Source organism: Bos indicus x Bos taurus, chromosome 24, assembly GCF_003369695.1.
Source record: "Bos indicus x Bos taurus breed Angus x Brahman F1 hybrid chromosome 24, Bos_hybrid_MaternalHap_v2.0, whole genome shotgun sequence".
Taxonomy (NCBI): Eukaryota; Metazoa; Chordata; class Mammalia; order Artiodactyla; family Bovidae; genus Bos; species Bos indicus x Bos taurus.
In genome coordinates, this window is record NC_040099.1 from 20567561 (window position 1) to 20581465 (window position 13905).

At 46.1% G+C, this 13905-nt stretch overlaps 1 protein-coding gene across 10 annotated transcripts in view; it reads right to left on the bottom strand.

The window, feature by feature from the left end:
• Positions 1-13905, bottom strand: part of FHOD3 (formin homology 2 domain containing 3) — a 521961-nt gene that overhangs the window by 34246 nt on the left and 473810 nt on the right. For all 10 annotated transcript variants that reach the window (XM_027526407.1, XM_027526417.1, XM_027526409.1 and 7 more), the window contains 3 exons: positions 8673-8855; positions 6733-6852; positions 5539-5700 (listed from right to left, as the gene is read on the bottom strand). In XM_027526407.1, coding sequence (XP_027382208.1) covers positions 5539-5700; positions 6733-6852; positions 8673-8855 — 465 coding nt within the window. The remainder of the gene's footprint in view (positions 1-5538; positions 5701-6732; positions 6853-8672; positions 8856-13905) is intronic.

Genomic DNA, 13905 nt, shown 5'->3' on the forward strand with positions numbered 1-13905 from the left:
TGACAAATTATTTATCCATTCATTCCCTCATTCAAACAACACTCAGGGAGAAGCGAGGAGTGCATGCCAGTCCCCACCTCCCGCCCCCAGGTATGAGGAAGACAAAGATCAATGCAGAAAGAGACCAGCTTGCTGTTCCCCAGGAGGCTCACCATGCGGACAGGTGATCACTGAGCACATACACTACCCATCAGGCCTGTGTGTCCGGGTGAGAGTCAGTGTGTGGTCCACCCCCATCTGTTAGCAGATGCAAACCATGTGTGCAAAGAACACATGTGACGGAGCATTCACTTTGCTCTTCGGGGAAGGGGGACCAGTTTGTATTGACTGAAGTGAACTGAGATGAGGCTTTCTAAAGGAATGTTTTGATGGAATTTCTAGTCTAAAAATTATGGGAATCAGAGAGTTATCCATGAGGTAAATACACTGAAGGATATTTAATGGAGGGAGATGTGAGAGAGGAAAGAAATTGAGAAGACTAGGAGCGGGAGGAAGAACTAGACAGACCAGTGAGCTGAAGGGAGGCGACAGAGTAGGCTGGAGAGTGAGAGACGGACAGGGCGAGGGACCAGCAAATGAGGGTCAGGAGGACAAAGAGAAAGTGTGGATAGGTGAGCCGCCATTGCTCAGATGCTGCGACAGCAAATGAGGGTCAGGAGGACAAAGAGCAAGTGTGGATAGGTGAGCCGCCATTGCTCAGATGCTGCGACTGTGGTCACGAGAGCAGGGCCTGGAGGTGAGTGCCCAAAAGGACCGGCTGGAGTGACCTCAGCCCTCCAGCCCCACCCTGAGAAAGACAATGGCCAAGTCAAGAAAGGCTGGTCCTGTGAGAAGATGTGTCACGAGACAGGATGAAGATGTGCTGAGCAAAGGGGATGTCCAGGGGGTCAGGCACGACAGCACACGTCATGCATTTCTTGGGTACTATGGGTGCCGAAGCAGAAGGCAAGCTGAGGCAGAGGCTGGGGATTCAGGTAGCACTGGGGGTCGTGGGACACTGAGAAAAATCATTTGCCTGAAAGCAAAGGGATTTGGGATCAAGATTAGAAAAGGCTACATTTTCCTATGATACAGTGGAGCTGAGAAAAAAATCTGACATGTTACTGAAAGAAAAAGAAATGCAGCCTTAGAAAAGAAGGACTGACTAGTTCAAAGAGGAAGTCTAGAAAGGGATCCAGATGACCTGAGATCAACACGTAATATCAAAGAAGTCTAGGAGGTGTGAAGCCAGGAGAAGGCAATGGCACCCCATCCCAGTACTCTTGCCTGGAAACTCCCATGGACGGAGGAGCCTGGTAGGCTGCAGTCCATGGGGTGGCTAAGAGTCGGATACGATTGAGCGACTTCACTTTCACTTTTCACTTTAATGCATTGAAGAAGGAAATGGCAACCCACTCCAGTGTTCTTGCCTGGAGAATCCCAGGGACGGGGGAGCCTGGTGGGCTGCCATCTATGGGGTCACACAGAGTCGGACACAACTGAAGCGACTTAGCAGCAGCAGCAGCAGCAGCAGCAGGAGGTTTGAAGCCAGTTGTAACCTGTCTAATCATTTGCACCTGGCAGCAACTTTGAGCCACAATATTTTTAATAACGTTAATAAATTCAATAATTTCAGTTCAGCTCAGAATGTACTGAGTCCTTGGTCTAACAGGTGATGCCTGTCCAACACTGCAGTGGGCACAGAGTGGGTGAACAGACACCAACATGAGAGAGAGTTTTCAAGGAAGAGAATCCACTGTGAGCCTTTAAAAGCAGGGAAAGCAACCTCACTGCCAATAGAAAGCAGATGGGGAGCCGCTGACCAAAAGCTGTTTGAAGAGGGAGATTAATGGATCATCTTTTGAGGAGAGCTGCAAGGCTGCCTCCCGAGAAGGTGATGGCACCCCACTCCAGTCCTCTTGCCTGGAGAATCCCAGGGACAGAGGAGCCTGGTGGGCTGCAGTCTATGGGGGCGCACAGAGTTGGACACGTCTGAAGTGACTTAGCAGCAGCAGCAGCAAGGCTGCCTCAGCTAGCTGCCTGCTGCACTGATGGCACCACCGTGATCTGAGCCTTCACACTACTTCATGGCCTCAGATCCTATTACTGGCCCCACTTCCTGGGGTAGAAACTGTTGCACAGAAAGGTTAAGGAACTTGCGAGAGGCCACACAGCTGGGAGGTGGTGGAGCTGGCATTTGAACCCAAATACCTCTGGCTCCAGAGTCTAAGTTTGTAACAATCAGGTCTTAAGTCTAGGTTTGTCCCTAAAATATCCCACCCCAGGCAGAGAGCTGGCCTGGCCTTCTGTTGCAAGCAGGAAGTCATTGCCAGGAAGCCCTCTCCTGACAACAGGCCCAAACGGGCCACTTTCCGTGTGTACGAGGACACAGAGCTGTGCTGTGAGGCAGTCAGATCTTATCAAGTCTGGGCTGGAGCAGGGCAACTCAGGGACAAGAGCCAGGGCTGCAGAAGGGACGGCATGGGGAAAACACACAGTGTGTCAAATTGTTTGACACTCACACCTTCAAAATGTAAAGCCAGCAATCCTTCCCTTTGAATGTAGCCAGCTTTAGTGACTTGGTTCTAATGAAGAGAATGTAAAAGCTAGTTCATAAAAAGGGATGAGCATCTGCATGGACCTCTGTGCACTCTATCCAGATCACATACTTTGGGAAAGACCATCTGCTATGTCATGAAGACACTCAAGGAGCCCTGGGCGAGGCGCACGTGGGAGGAAACAGTCTTCTCTCTAAGAACCAGCAGGGGAGTGAACCACCACGGGGAAAACTTCTCCAGCCCCAGCTGAGCTTTCAGATGATGGCAGCCTCAGTTGAAATGTTGACTGAAACTCCAGAAGAGAATTGGAGACACAACCATTCATGAAATGTTTCTTATTGTCTATTATGGGTTGAAATGTGTCACGCCAAGATTCATATGTTGAAGTCCCAAGCCCCAGTATATCAGAATGTGACTTGATTAAGAAATAGGGTCATTACAGATGTAATTAACTGAATTAGGATGAGGTCACACTGGAGTAGGGTGGACCCCTAGTCCAATATGACTGGTATCCTTACAAGAAGTGGACATCTGGATGCAGACACACAAGGAGAACATCATGTGAAGGTGAAGGAAGAGGCTGGGGTGATTTCCAGGAGAGAGATATGGCACACATTTCTCTTTCAAGAGCAACTTACCCTGCCAACAACTTGATCTCAGATTTCTGGCCTCTAGAACGGTGGAACAAATTATTTCTGTTTTCCTAAGTCACCTAGTTTGTGGTGCTTTGTCACAACAACCCTAAGAAACTAATACATTGTCCTAAGCCATTAGCTTTGGGGGTTATTTGTTACTCAGCTGTAGATAACTAACACAAGGGAGAGCCTGCACTGACACCTGCCTTCACTTCTGGAGCTGTGAGGTCAGGTCAGCGACCACTTGTCACTATTTCTCTTTGAAAGGTAACCTGACTTGTCAGCACTGCACAAGCCTGTGAGGCCTCAACCTCTCTAGGAGCAGCCAGAGCTATGCCCACCTCTACTTACTTACCCCCAAGCCCTGGTGGGACAAAGTTTTCCTCCACACACTAGAGTTACCTGCTCCTTGTGGGGTTGCAATGATGACCCCCAAAGCAACACGTCAGGGGATGGAATGAATGTGGCTGGGGAATCCCTGATGTAGGCTGTGTACCTGTCTACACAGAAGGTGCCCCTCAATGTCTCCCAACTTTGAGAGTAAAAGCTAAGAAGTGGTGGTAGGGGCCCTCTTGGCCTCCTGTTTGAAGTCACAAGGACCTGGGTCAATAGTCATCCTTCAGAATTGCCAAGGTTAACAGGGAGAAGCGACCCACAGTTCTGGCTTGTGTAGTCAGGTTTTAAACAAGGAAAGGCCTGAAACGGGGGGCCAGTCTAGTGCAGGGGGCCTAAGCCAGGGCAATTCTCGGCACAAGCAGTCTCCACCCAGTAGAAGGCCCTGGAAAGAACAAAGGACTAGATGTAAAAAGGAAACTGACTTATTCTGGAAATGGGGATCCAGAGGCCAGGAAGACTTCACCTCAAGAATTACTCCTAACAGTCTTCTGAGAAGGTGTTCATGGGGGGATGTCAGAGCAGCAACTAGAAGACCCCTGTTGGGACATTCAGAGGGGCTTTTTGCCTTGGTTAGAATGCTGAAGTAATATTTCTAAAGACTTCAGAACAGGGCTTGGCACAGAGTAAATATGGTGAGAGTGCCTATGAAATAGAAAAGGCTGTCTACTCTGAGTTGCAAGACTGCTGGTCATGCCTGTTTCTGCTTCAAGGAAGGACTACCCATCATGCTGGCTCAGCGCACCCTGCTCAGTGGATCTGGCAGCTGCCAGCTAGGGGAAGGTGAAGGAGGGTCCCAGGCTGCAAGTCCCCAAGAGCCAGCTCTGATGGGGAAGACAGAGAGAGGAGAGCTCCCTGAAGGGGAGCTTAGCAAAGCCTTTCCCCCTTCCTGCCCACCACAGTCTCTCCGATGATCATGTGTGCATGCTCAGTCACTTCAGTTGTGTCCGACTCTTTGTGACCCTATGGACTGTAGCCCGCCAGGCCCCTTTGTCCATGGGACTCTCTAAGCAAGAATACTGGAGTGGGTTGCCATTTCCTTCTCCAGGAGATCCTCCTGACGCTGGGATTGAACACACATATGTGACTAGTGTCTCCTGTATTGCAGGCAGATTCTTTACCCACTGAGCCACCTGGGAAGCCCTCCTACAACCATACTAGACTCCAGTGAGTCCCAGAGCTAAATGCAGTTCGGCCAGGTTGTCTTTCTGCGAGTTTTCCCACACAGGCCTGGCTCCTGTGTCCTACTGAAGACCCTCCCTTCGAGTTCCCTGTTGCTTTCAAGACCCTCACATCTCCCGGTTCTGCTGTATTTGGGATCCTTCTGTGGTTATTTGGCTGCAATAATGCTCCTGCAGCGGGGGCAGCTGGTTGTCCAGCTCTCACCACTAAACCAAAGTTCATGAAGATTTTAACTCTGCGCTAAGCTTAAGAGACTGCAGCTAAGGGGGCAATGCTATACACTGTTTACAGCCCCATAAAACTGTTCCCTCGGTGTAAGATCACAGGCATGGCCAACCTGTGAGGGGCAGGGGGCCAGGCGTGCCCTTAGTTCCCTGGCTCCACACCTCACTGCAGGGCCCTATGGAAGTTTTAGTGGGGCCAAAGTGCATCTTTTGGACATTTTTGTCACCTAAAACCAGCTGGGTGGTTTCTCTGCTCTGGAGAAGCCAGCCTGGTGAGTACGGCGGCTGACCAGGGGACGTGGGGTTGGGACTGACTGGGAACGGCAGGCTTGCCTCACATACCTCAGCAGGAAAGAATCTTACAGAGAACCAGAGATGGGAAAGTGATCTCAAAAGTCCATTAGAAACGGCAGGAGGTGAGGTTTATTCACAGACTCTAGAGCAGGTGGTGCAAGCAGCATGTGGGCGTTTCGGTTAACAGGGCCTTCCCTCTGCAGAGATGGCGGGTGCAGACCCCCAGCTCTGGGGGAGAGGGGCCCCACCTGCCCCGCCGTGGCCCGCACGTACCTTGGCTGACCTGGTGACGGCCCCGATCTCCGAGTACAGGTCCGAGCTGTCCGGGAAGTTCTCCACCACCATGGTGCACACGTGGTGGAGAAGTGACTGCTTGTGCACTGTGTCTTTGACTTCTGGAACCTTCTCGAGGTAGCTTAACTCAAACGCTTTGGCCTATTTGGGCAACATAACATAAGAGAATGGAAGAACAAGCTTTTTTCTTTTTCTAGTTGGAGGATAATTGCTTTACAATGTTGTTTTGGTTTCTGCCATACAACAGTGTGAGTCAGCTATAAGTAGACATATGTCCCTCCCTGTGAACCGCCCTCCCACCCCCGCACCCCATCCCACCCCTCTAGGTCGTCACAGAGCGCCAACTCGAGCTCCCCGTGTTATACAGCTACTTCCCACGTTGTTATTTATTTTACATATGGCAATGTCTATGTTTAAAAGCTACTCTCTCTATCTGTCCTACCCCCTTCTTCCCCTGATGTTCTCTATGTTTGCCCTCATCAAAAAAAAATCTATAAACAGTAAGTGCTGGAGAGGATGTGGAGAACAAGTGTTATGCAGGCTCTTAGAAAGGTACAAATGGTTAGAATTAACACCCTCTTGGAGACTGAAGAATCTCAGGCCACGTGCTTCAACGTCCTTAGCGGACCACACAAGCACCAGCCACCCTGATAGTGAAATGAGCCTCCAGCCCTTCCTGACCATGGCCGTCAGCCATGGGCTAGGGCTCTGCTCCTAAATCAGGGTGCTGGGTGTGGGGTTTCTGCCATGTAGGCAGCCACAACTTCCCTAATCCCTTCCCTGCTGGGGATTTTCTACTTCCTGGCTAAAGATAGGCCAGTTTTTTGTTTAAGTGTGTTTACAATGTGTATGGGTACAAATATTTAAGTAATAAGCTCAGGGAGAAAAAGAAGAAAACTGTAGAAGAAAACATTTCCAAAGTCAATTGTGAGAGGAGCCAACCTTCCTAAGGAATAATGTGCTTATTTTTTTACATTTTCTTATTTACAGCAAGATACAGGCTTGAATAAACAGGCCCTGATATTTTAAGGACAAAACCTCTAAATTTTCACCAAAAAACAACATCAGTGAAAATTGTTCAACTGTGCCTCAGAAGATCAGTGATCCACCAGCAAGGGGAGGGAGGGGATTCTGTGACCAGGGAGGTAGGAGGAAAAGGATGGGGAGACTTACATTAGTTCCATTTAGAAAGTTCCCAATGGCTAAGAGAGTAGACAGGATAAAGCCCAAGGTTTTATTGTTCTCCAACTGGTCTATTCCTTCCTTCAGGTCCATAAGTGGTTCTGCCACTTCCTTTCAATTAAAAAAAATTAGAAGATGATAGAGTGTGCACTTTGGCTTTACTTCATCCTTTCACATTTTTGTACAAGGTCATAACCAGTGGCGTCCTCCCAGTGTAAGGCAATCCCATGTGACTGGCACATGCTTCCAGGTATGGAAAGGGGCAGAAAGGTGACAGGAGAAAGTCTGGCCCCAAAGTCTCTTCAGTGGAGACTAGGTGGGTCCCTGTGGCTCACAGGAGCTTGGCTAGGCGTTTTCCCCTTTTTCTGCCCGTCTCCCAAGCTCTCTCCTGACTATGGCTGATGCCTACAGAACTCATCCTTCACATGTTCCTTCAGCGTCTGAATCACAGTCTTCCTCTTTGTCTTTCTCCTCCCAGGCAGGTGACACTGGAAACCGGCATCACTGTCGCAGGACCCAGGTCTCCTAATGTCTACTCTAGGTACCCTGTGGCTGGCCACCTCTTGGCCTGGGTTGCTTTCTAGAAGACCACCATCCTCATGACTCCCACCGCCTTCCTAACTCCCAGTCTCTCGAATGTGTAGCCTGTCCTATAACCTCGTGGCCTCGGTCTCTCCTTCCCTCTGTCCTATTGTTTCATAACAGCCCCCCATCTCAGCGTCCTCACTGAGGCTCTCCCTGAGCACGGACCCCAAAACCAGCAGCTTGGGCTTCATTCATTCCAGCCTTACTTCTGCTCAGCAGGCCCTACCAGTCCCCAGCCAAGGCTGACTTGATGACCAGTTTTCTCCATGAAGTTACTTCACTTTGCTACAGAAAATCACCCGAACATGCCGACTGGTTTTGCAACCAAGTTACCTTAGCCCCTCTAGACTTCATCCCTGTCCAATTAGGGAATGAAGTCAAACACAGCAGTTTCTCCTGAAACACCCTAAGCCAAGAGGTGGCTTAGGGGGTGGTGGTTCAGGCCAAGAGGTGGCCAGCCACAGGGTGTCTAGAGGAGACATTAGCAGACCTGGGTCCTGGGACAGTGATGCCAGTTTCCAGTGTCACCTGCCTGGGAGGAGAAAGACAAAGAGGAAGACTGTGGTTCAGACGCTGAAGGAACATGTGAAGGATGAGTTCTGGAGGCATCAGCCATGGTCAGGAGAGAGCTGACTAACACACTGCTACCTGTGTGCCCCTCAGTAAGGAACATACTCGTCCTTTACAGAAAGAGGAAGATCACACAGCCTCTCCACCTGCCCCGGGCACTTCTCACTCAAGCTCACCTCCAGCTCGCCGTGCACCCTCCCTGGTTCTCTCCATTGATTTCTTCTGCTTGGTCTGCAAAAACACCTCGTGCCAGACCAGAGACGACGCCTGCTTCTTCTACTTTCTACTAGGATGAGTCTTCCCTGCCTTCACTATCAAAAACCCTTTCCTTCTACGCTCCTTCCAAACTCTTGCAATCTGTCCATCTCAGGTTTTCTACTGAGAGCCTCTCTCAGAGGAGCTCAATGACCTGCTAATTACCACAGTCAACGGCAGTGAGGCGACCATCATCAGACAGAAGGATTACAAGTCACTTTCCATATTGTGTTTTTCTGTATTTTCTACATTGATCATATAGAGTCAGAAAAACATTTAATAGTTGTTTTTTTTTTTTTCAACCAGTCAAGTATCTGAGGCTGGTGTCAGGCAGACACTTTAGAATAACCCCTCCGTGGTATAGGCTGTTCAACACTCAGGGTATACACGCCCCCAGCACCATCAACTCACCCTTCAAACCCTGCCTCAGGAATAATACTTCACTACGTTCACCACTAAAAAAATGGACTTTCTCTACCCTGGGGACATAAGACTGGCTGCCTCGCTTCCTAAGTGCTTACCTTTTCTGTAGTTTCATAATCCATTTTGAATGCCCAGAGGTGGAGTCGTGCTGAGAGCTCACTGATGGAGGAGAGTGTCAGGAGGAACTGCTCTGCGCTGCCCAGGGGCACCTCAGGGTTGGCCAGCTGTGCTTCCTGAATCTTCTGCTTCTCCTCTTCCGTGGGAATCATGGTTAGAATTTTCTGGAAAGATGGAAAGATAGTGTATACTCTTAGTGATGGACCCTGTGATGTTTCCAAATTCATATGGTAATTTTCCAGCCAGGTAGGAGAGATACTCTGTTGTCAGGGCTCTTATCATAAACAGGCATTACATACAAATAAACTTTTGAGAAGAGAAGCCCTACGTAGCATCTAAATTCACATTCAATGGTTTTAACATTCCATCTCTCTCTAAATCTCCAGTTTCATAAGCAACTTCCCCAAATTTCCTGAATCTTGTACATGAAGAACATTCCAGGCAAGAAAGGGATGGGAGACAAGAGAAAGGTGAAAGAATAAAAGATTAGAGACCAGCTCCCGAAACATACTAAGAACATATACTTCCTCTCATGGATTAATTTTGGATCTTACAAAAATAAATCATTTCCAAAGAACTCAGATTAACTTTTGTACCACAGATCATACTATAATTTTAATTGTTTTAAATATTCCAAATGTATATCAAGTTTTATATAGAAATTACAACATTTTAACTTATTTAACTTATATGCAGAGTACATCATGAGAAACGCTGGGCTGGAGGAAGTACAAGCTGGAATAAAGATTTCCGGGAGAAATATGAATAAACTCAGATATGCAGATGACACCACCCTTATGGCAGAAAGTGAAGAACTAAAGAGCCTCTTGATGAAAGTGAAAGAGGAGAGTGAAAAGTTGGCTTAATGCTCAATATTCAGAAAATTAAGATCGTGGCATCTGGTCCCATCACTTCATGGCAAATAGATGGGGAAACAGTGGCTGACTTTATTTTTCTGGGCTCCAAAATCACTGCAGATGGTGATTGCAGCCATGAAACTAAAAGACACTTACTCCTTGGAAGGAAAGTTATGACCAACCTAGACAGCATATTCAAAATCAGAGACATTACTTTGTCAACAAAGGTCCATCTAGTCAAGGCTATGGTTTTTCCAGTGGTCATGTATGAATGTGAGAGTTGGAGTATAAAGAAAGCTGAGCGCCTAAGAATTGATGCTTTTGAACTATGGTGTTGGAGAAGATTCTTGAGAGTTCCTTGGACTGCAAGGAGATCCAACCAGTCCATCCTAAAGGAGATCAGTCCTGGGTGTTCACTGGAAGGACTGATGTTGAAGCTGAAGCTCCAATACTTTGGCCACCTGATGCAAAGAGTTGACTCATTTGAAAAGACCCTGATGCTGGGAAAGATTGAGGGCAGGGGGAGAAGGGGATGTCAGAGGATGAGATGGCTGGATGGCATCACCGACTCTATGGACACGGGTTTGGGTGGACTCCTGGAGTTGGTGATGCACAGGGAGGCCTGGCGTGCTGTAGTTCATGGGATCGCAAAGAGTCGGACACAACTGAGCAACTGAACTGAACATCAAACTCAAGTCTGATTAAGGAACAAACAATGATGGTCCTTACAAAGAGCAATACTTACCTACTAATGGAAACAGTATCACTTTCTGCTTCTATTTGTTTCTGGTAAAAGTCAATTTTGGAAGACAGAGGAAGCAAACAGGTGTCAGAAGGATCATGATTCTTATAGGTTCAAATTCCTCAGTGATTACAGTTTTAATGAAGGTCAAAATTCCCATCATGTGACACTCCACATGCAACATTATTAAATGGAAGGTATCATTATTTTTCTCTCATTTAACAAATGAGATTATCAAAGCAAAGAAATACACACTGCACCATGCTTTTTAGTAACTTACATTAATGCATTAATTCTAAGCAGCTTCAGTTACTGCTCAACAATAGCAAACCTCTGGATTAGGTGTGGGAAGGAGTTCCAGTTCTGGGAGACATGGGTAAGCACTGTCCCACTGAATGAAACTACATGCCCTGGACAGTAGTCAAGGGGCAGCTATTTGAAGACTTTAAAATAAAATCAACAGTAGCAGGTGGACAGAGGGAAAAAAGACCAGAACTGGAAGTTCAGCTGAACTGGTAATGAGTTGACCATTTTCCCTCTGGTATTCCCCAACCTGGGATCAGGCAGCCAAAGTCTGGAAGAGGGTATCAGGGGCAGACAGAGAGCTCCAGGGGAGGCTTCGAGTTCTTTCTCCTGGTGTGGGAAAGGGTCTCCGAGTGGTGACAGCAGGGTTTGCAGGTCCAAAATCTCACGTGAAGGGAAACTTCCTCTCCCATCAGTGGAGCTGTGGCCCCAAGAGGTGGGGCCAACCCCTTTTGCTCTTCTTCTCCACCCTCGCTTGGCTTAGCCCCAGACAAGGGCACAGTGATAGCAAGTGTGTGGCAAAGTGAGGTAACTAAAGTCCCAGCTTTACTAAAAAGGAAGGCCCCAGAAACCCGGAAAGCAATGGGGAGGTCATGAAAAATGAAGAGCCTGCCAAGCAAGGGCACAAAGTGGTTTCAGAACTTCTGAGCTTCTCCCTGAACTGCTCATGTGTGAATCTGACCTTCAACAGCAGGTCAGAGGCTTTGAGACCTGAACTGGACTTTGAAAACTGAGCTGACACTGAGACCATAGTCTGCAGAAGGTAGGTCAGAATCTGTGGCCTGAACTCAAATAGGTGATGGAACAATTCTCAAATTCATTTTATGAGATTAGAATGAGCCTGATAAAAAAAAAAAAAACAACTCAACAAATACAAGAAAACTCCAGACCAATATCTTGATGAACCAGATGTAAAAAACCCTTAACAAAATATTTAGAGTATATAACTAAATGCCAATATTTTAAGATATATAAATCTATTGCTATATTTTATATAGCAATATATTTTAAAATAATCTCAAGGTTGGCTCAATATGAAAAAAAATCAATCAATGCAATTAATCTACCAGATTAACAGTGTGAACAAGAAAATTCACACAGTCATTTCAATTGATGCAAAGAAATTTTGATAAAACTCAATTTCCATTCACAACCAAAAACTCAGGAACCTCTAATAGAAGAAATTTTTCCCACTTGACAGGTGACATTAATGAAAAAAAAACCCACAACTCATTTCATACTTCATGGTGACAGAGAGAATGTTTTCCCTCTAAGATGTGGAACAAGACAAGGTGTCTACTCTCACCATTCTTATTTAACACTGTGTAGAAATCCTGCTGAGGTACATACAATTTCAGAAATACATACAGATTGGAAAGGAAAAGATAAAATTGTCCCCATCTCAGAGGGCATAATTGTCCACATAGAAAATTTTGAGGACTCTACAAAACAGCTTAGTGAGTAAACAATGTTGCATGATACAAGGTCAGTATACAGAAAATCCATTTTATTTCTGTACATTACTAAGGTGCAATCACAAACTAAATTTTTTTTTTAAATACTGTTTACAATGAAATACTTAGGGATGAATCTAACAAAGTATGTGTAGAATGTGCCTGTGGAAAGTAGAAATGCTGATGAAAGCAATCAAAGATGAACTGAGTAAACAGGGGATGAACTGTGTTCACAGACTGAGAGACTCAGCATAGCCAAGATGTTAGTCTTCCCAAAACTGAGATATAAATTTAGCTCAATTCCAATCAAAATAGTATGATTTTTTTGTGGATATAGACAAGCTGCTTTTAAAAATTTTACAGCAAGGCAGAGGACCAAAATAGTCAATCCAAAATAATTCTGGAAAAGGATACCCTTGAAGGAGTCACAAAGACCTACCACAAAGCTGCAGTATTAAGACAGTGTGGCGTGGGCTTCAGGGCAGCATAGATACATAGACTGGTGGGAGAAAACAGGGCGTCCAGCAATAGACTACACAGACACGTTCAGGGCAGCACAGATACATAGATTGGTGGGAGAAAACAGGGCGTCCAGCAATAGACTACACAGACACGGCCCAGGGATTCTGACAAAGGTGTGAAGGCCGTCAAGAGACAAATGGCAGTGTTTTCAACAAATGGTGTTGGGCCAACTGGAATCCATATGCAAAAAGCGAACCTCAGCTGAAACCTACCTTCTAGATAAAGTGTTAGTTGCTCAGTCGTGTCTGACTCTTTGCAACCCCATGGACTGTAGGCCACTAGGCTCCTCTGTCTATGGAACTCCCTAGGCAAGAATACTAGACTGGATAGCCATTTCCTCCTCCAGGGGATCTTCTTGACCCAGGGATCAAACTCAGGTCTCCTGTATTGCAGGCAGATTCTTTACCATCTGAGCCACCAGGGAAGCCCTTCTAGATAAGTTAACCTCCAGAAAACTAGATAACTTCTAGTTAACTAGATAAATTAATTTCTAGATAACACTATCTTCTAGATAAGTTAACTCAAAAGGGATCACAGCTATCAAAATAAAGGTAACACTACAAAACTTTTTGAAGGAAACACAGGAGAAAATCTTTGTGATCCAGGTTACACAGTGAACTCCAAGACATGATAACAAAACAGAATAAGTTAATAAATTAACCTTGATTCAAATTAAACACTTTTTCTCTGTGAAAGACACTGTTAAGAGAATGAAAAGACAAGTTACAGTTCCTCAAAAGATTAAACACAGAGTTATCATATGCCCCAGTGATTCCATTTGTATTTACCCTGGAAAAATCAAAACTTATGTTCACACTAAAACTTGTACTTGAGTATTTGTAGTAGCTTTATTCATAACTGCTAAGAACTGGATGAAGCTGAACACTCTTCAATGGGCAAATAGATGAAGAGTCAGTGGTGTATCCCTACAATGCAATGATACTCAGCAACAAAAAGGAATCAATTGCAGATACACACTGCAACTTGGATGAATCACAAAGGCATCCATCATGCTGAGTGGAAGAAGTCATTCTCAAAAGGTTACTCACTATATGACTCCATGTATGTAACATTTTTGAAAAGCCAAAACCACAGTGATGAGTATAGATTCTTGGTTACCAGGGGCTAGGTGGGTTAAGGGTGTGACTGGAAAGAGCACAAGAGCTTTTTCAGCAGATGGGACTATTTTGAATCTTGACTACAGTGGTCACAGCAGGAATTTATATGTTTTAAACTGGGCTTCCCTGGTGGCTCAGAGGGTAAAGAATCCGCCTGCAATGCAGAAGACCTAGGTTCAATCCCTGGGTCAGGAAGATTTCCCTGGAGAAGGAAATAG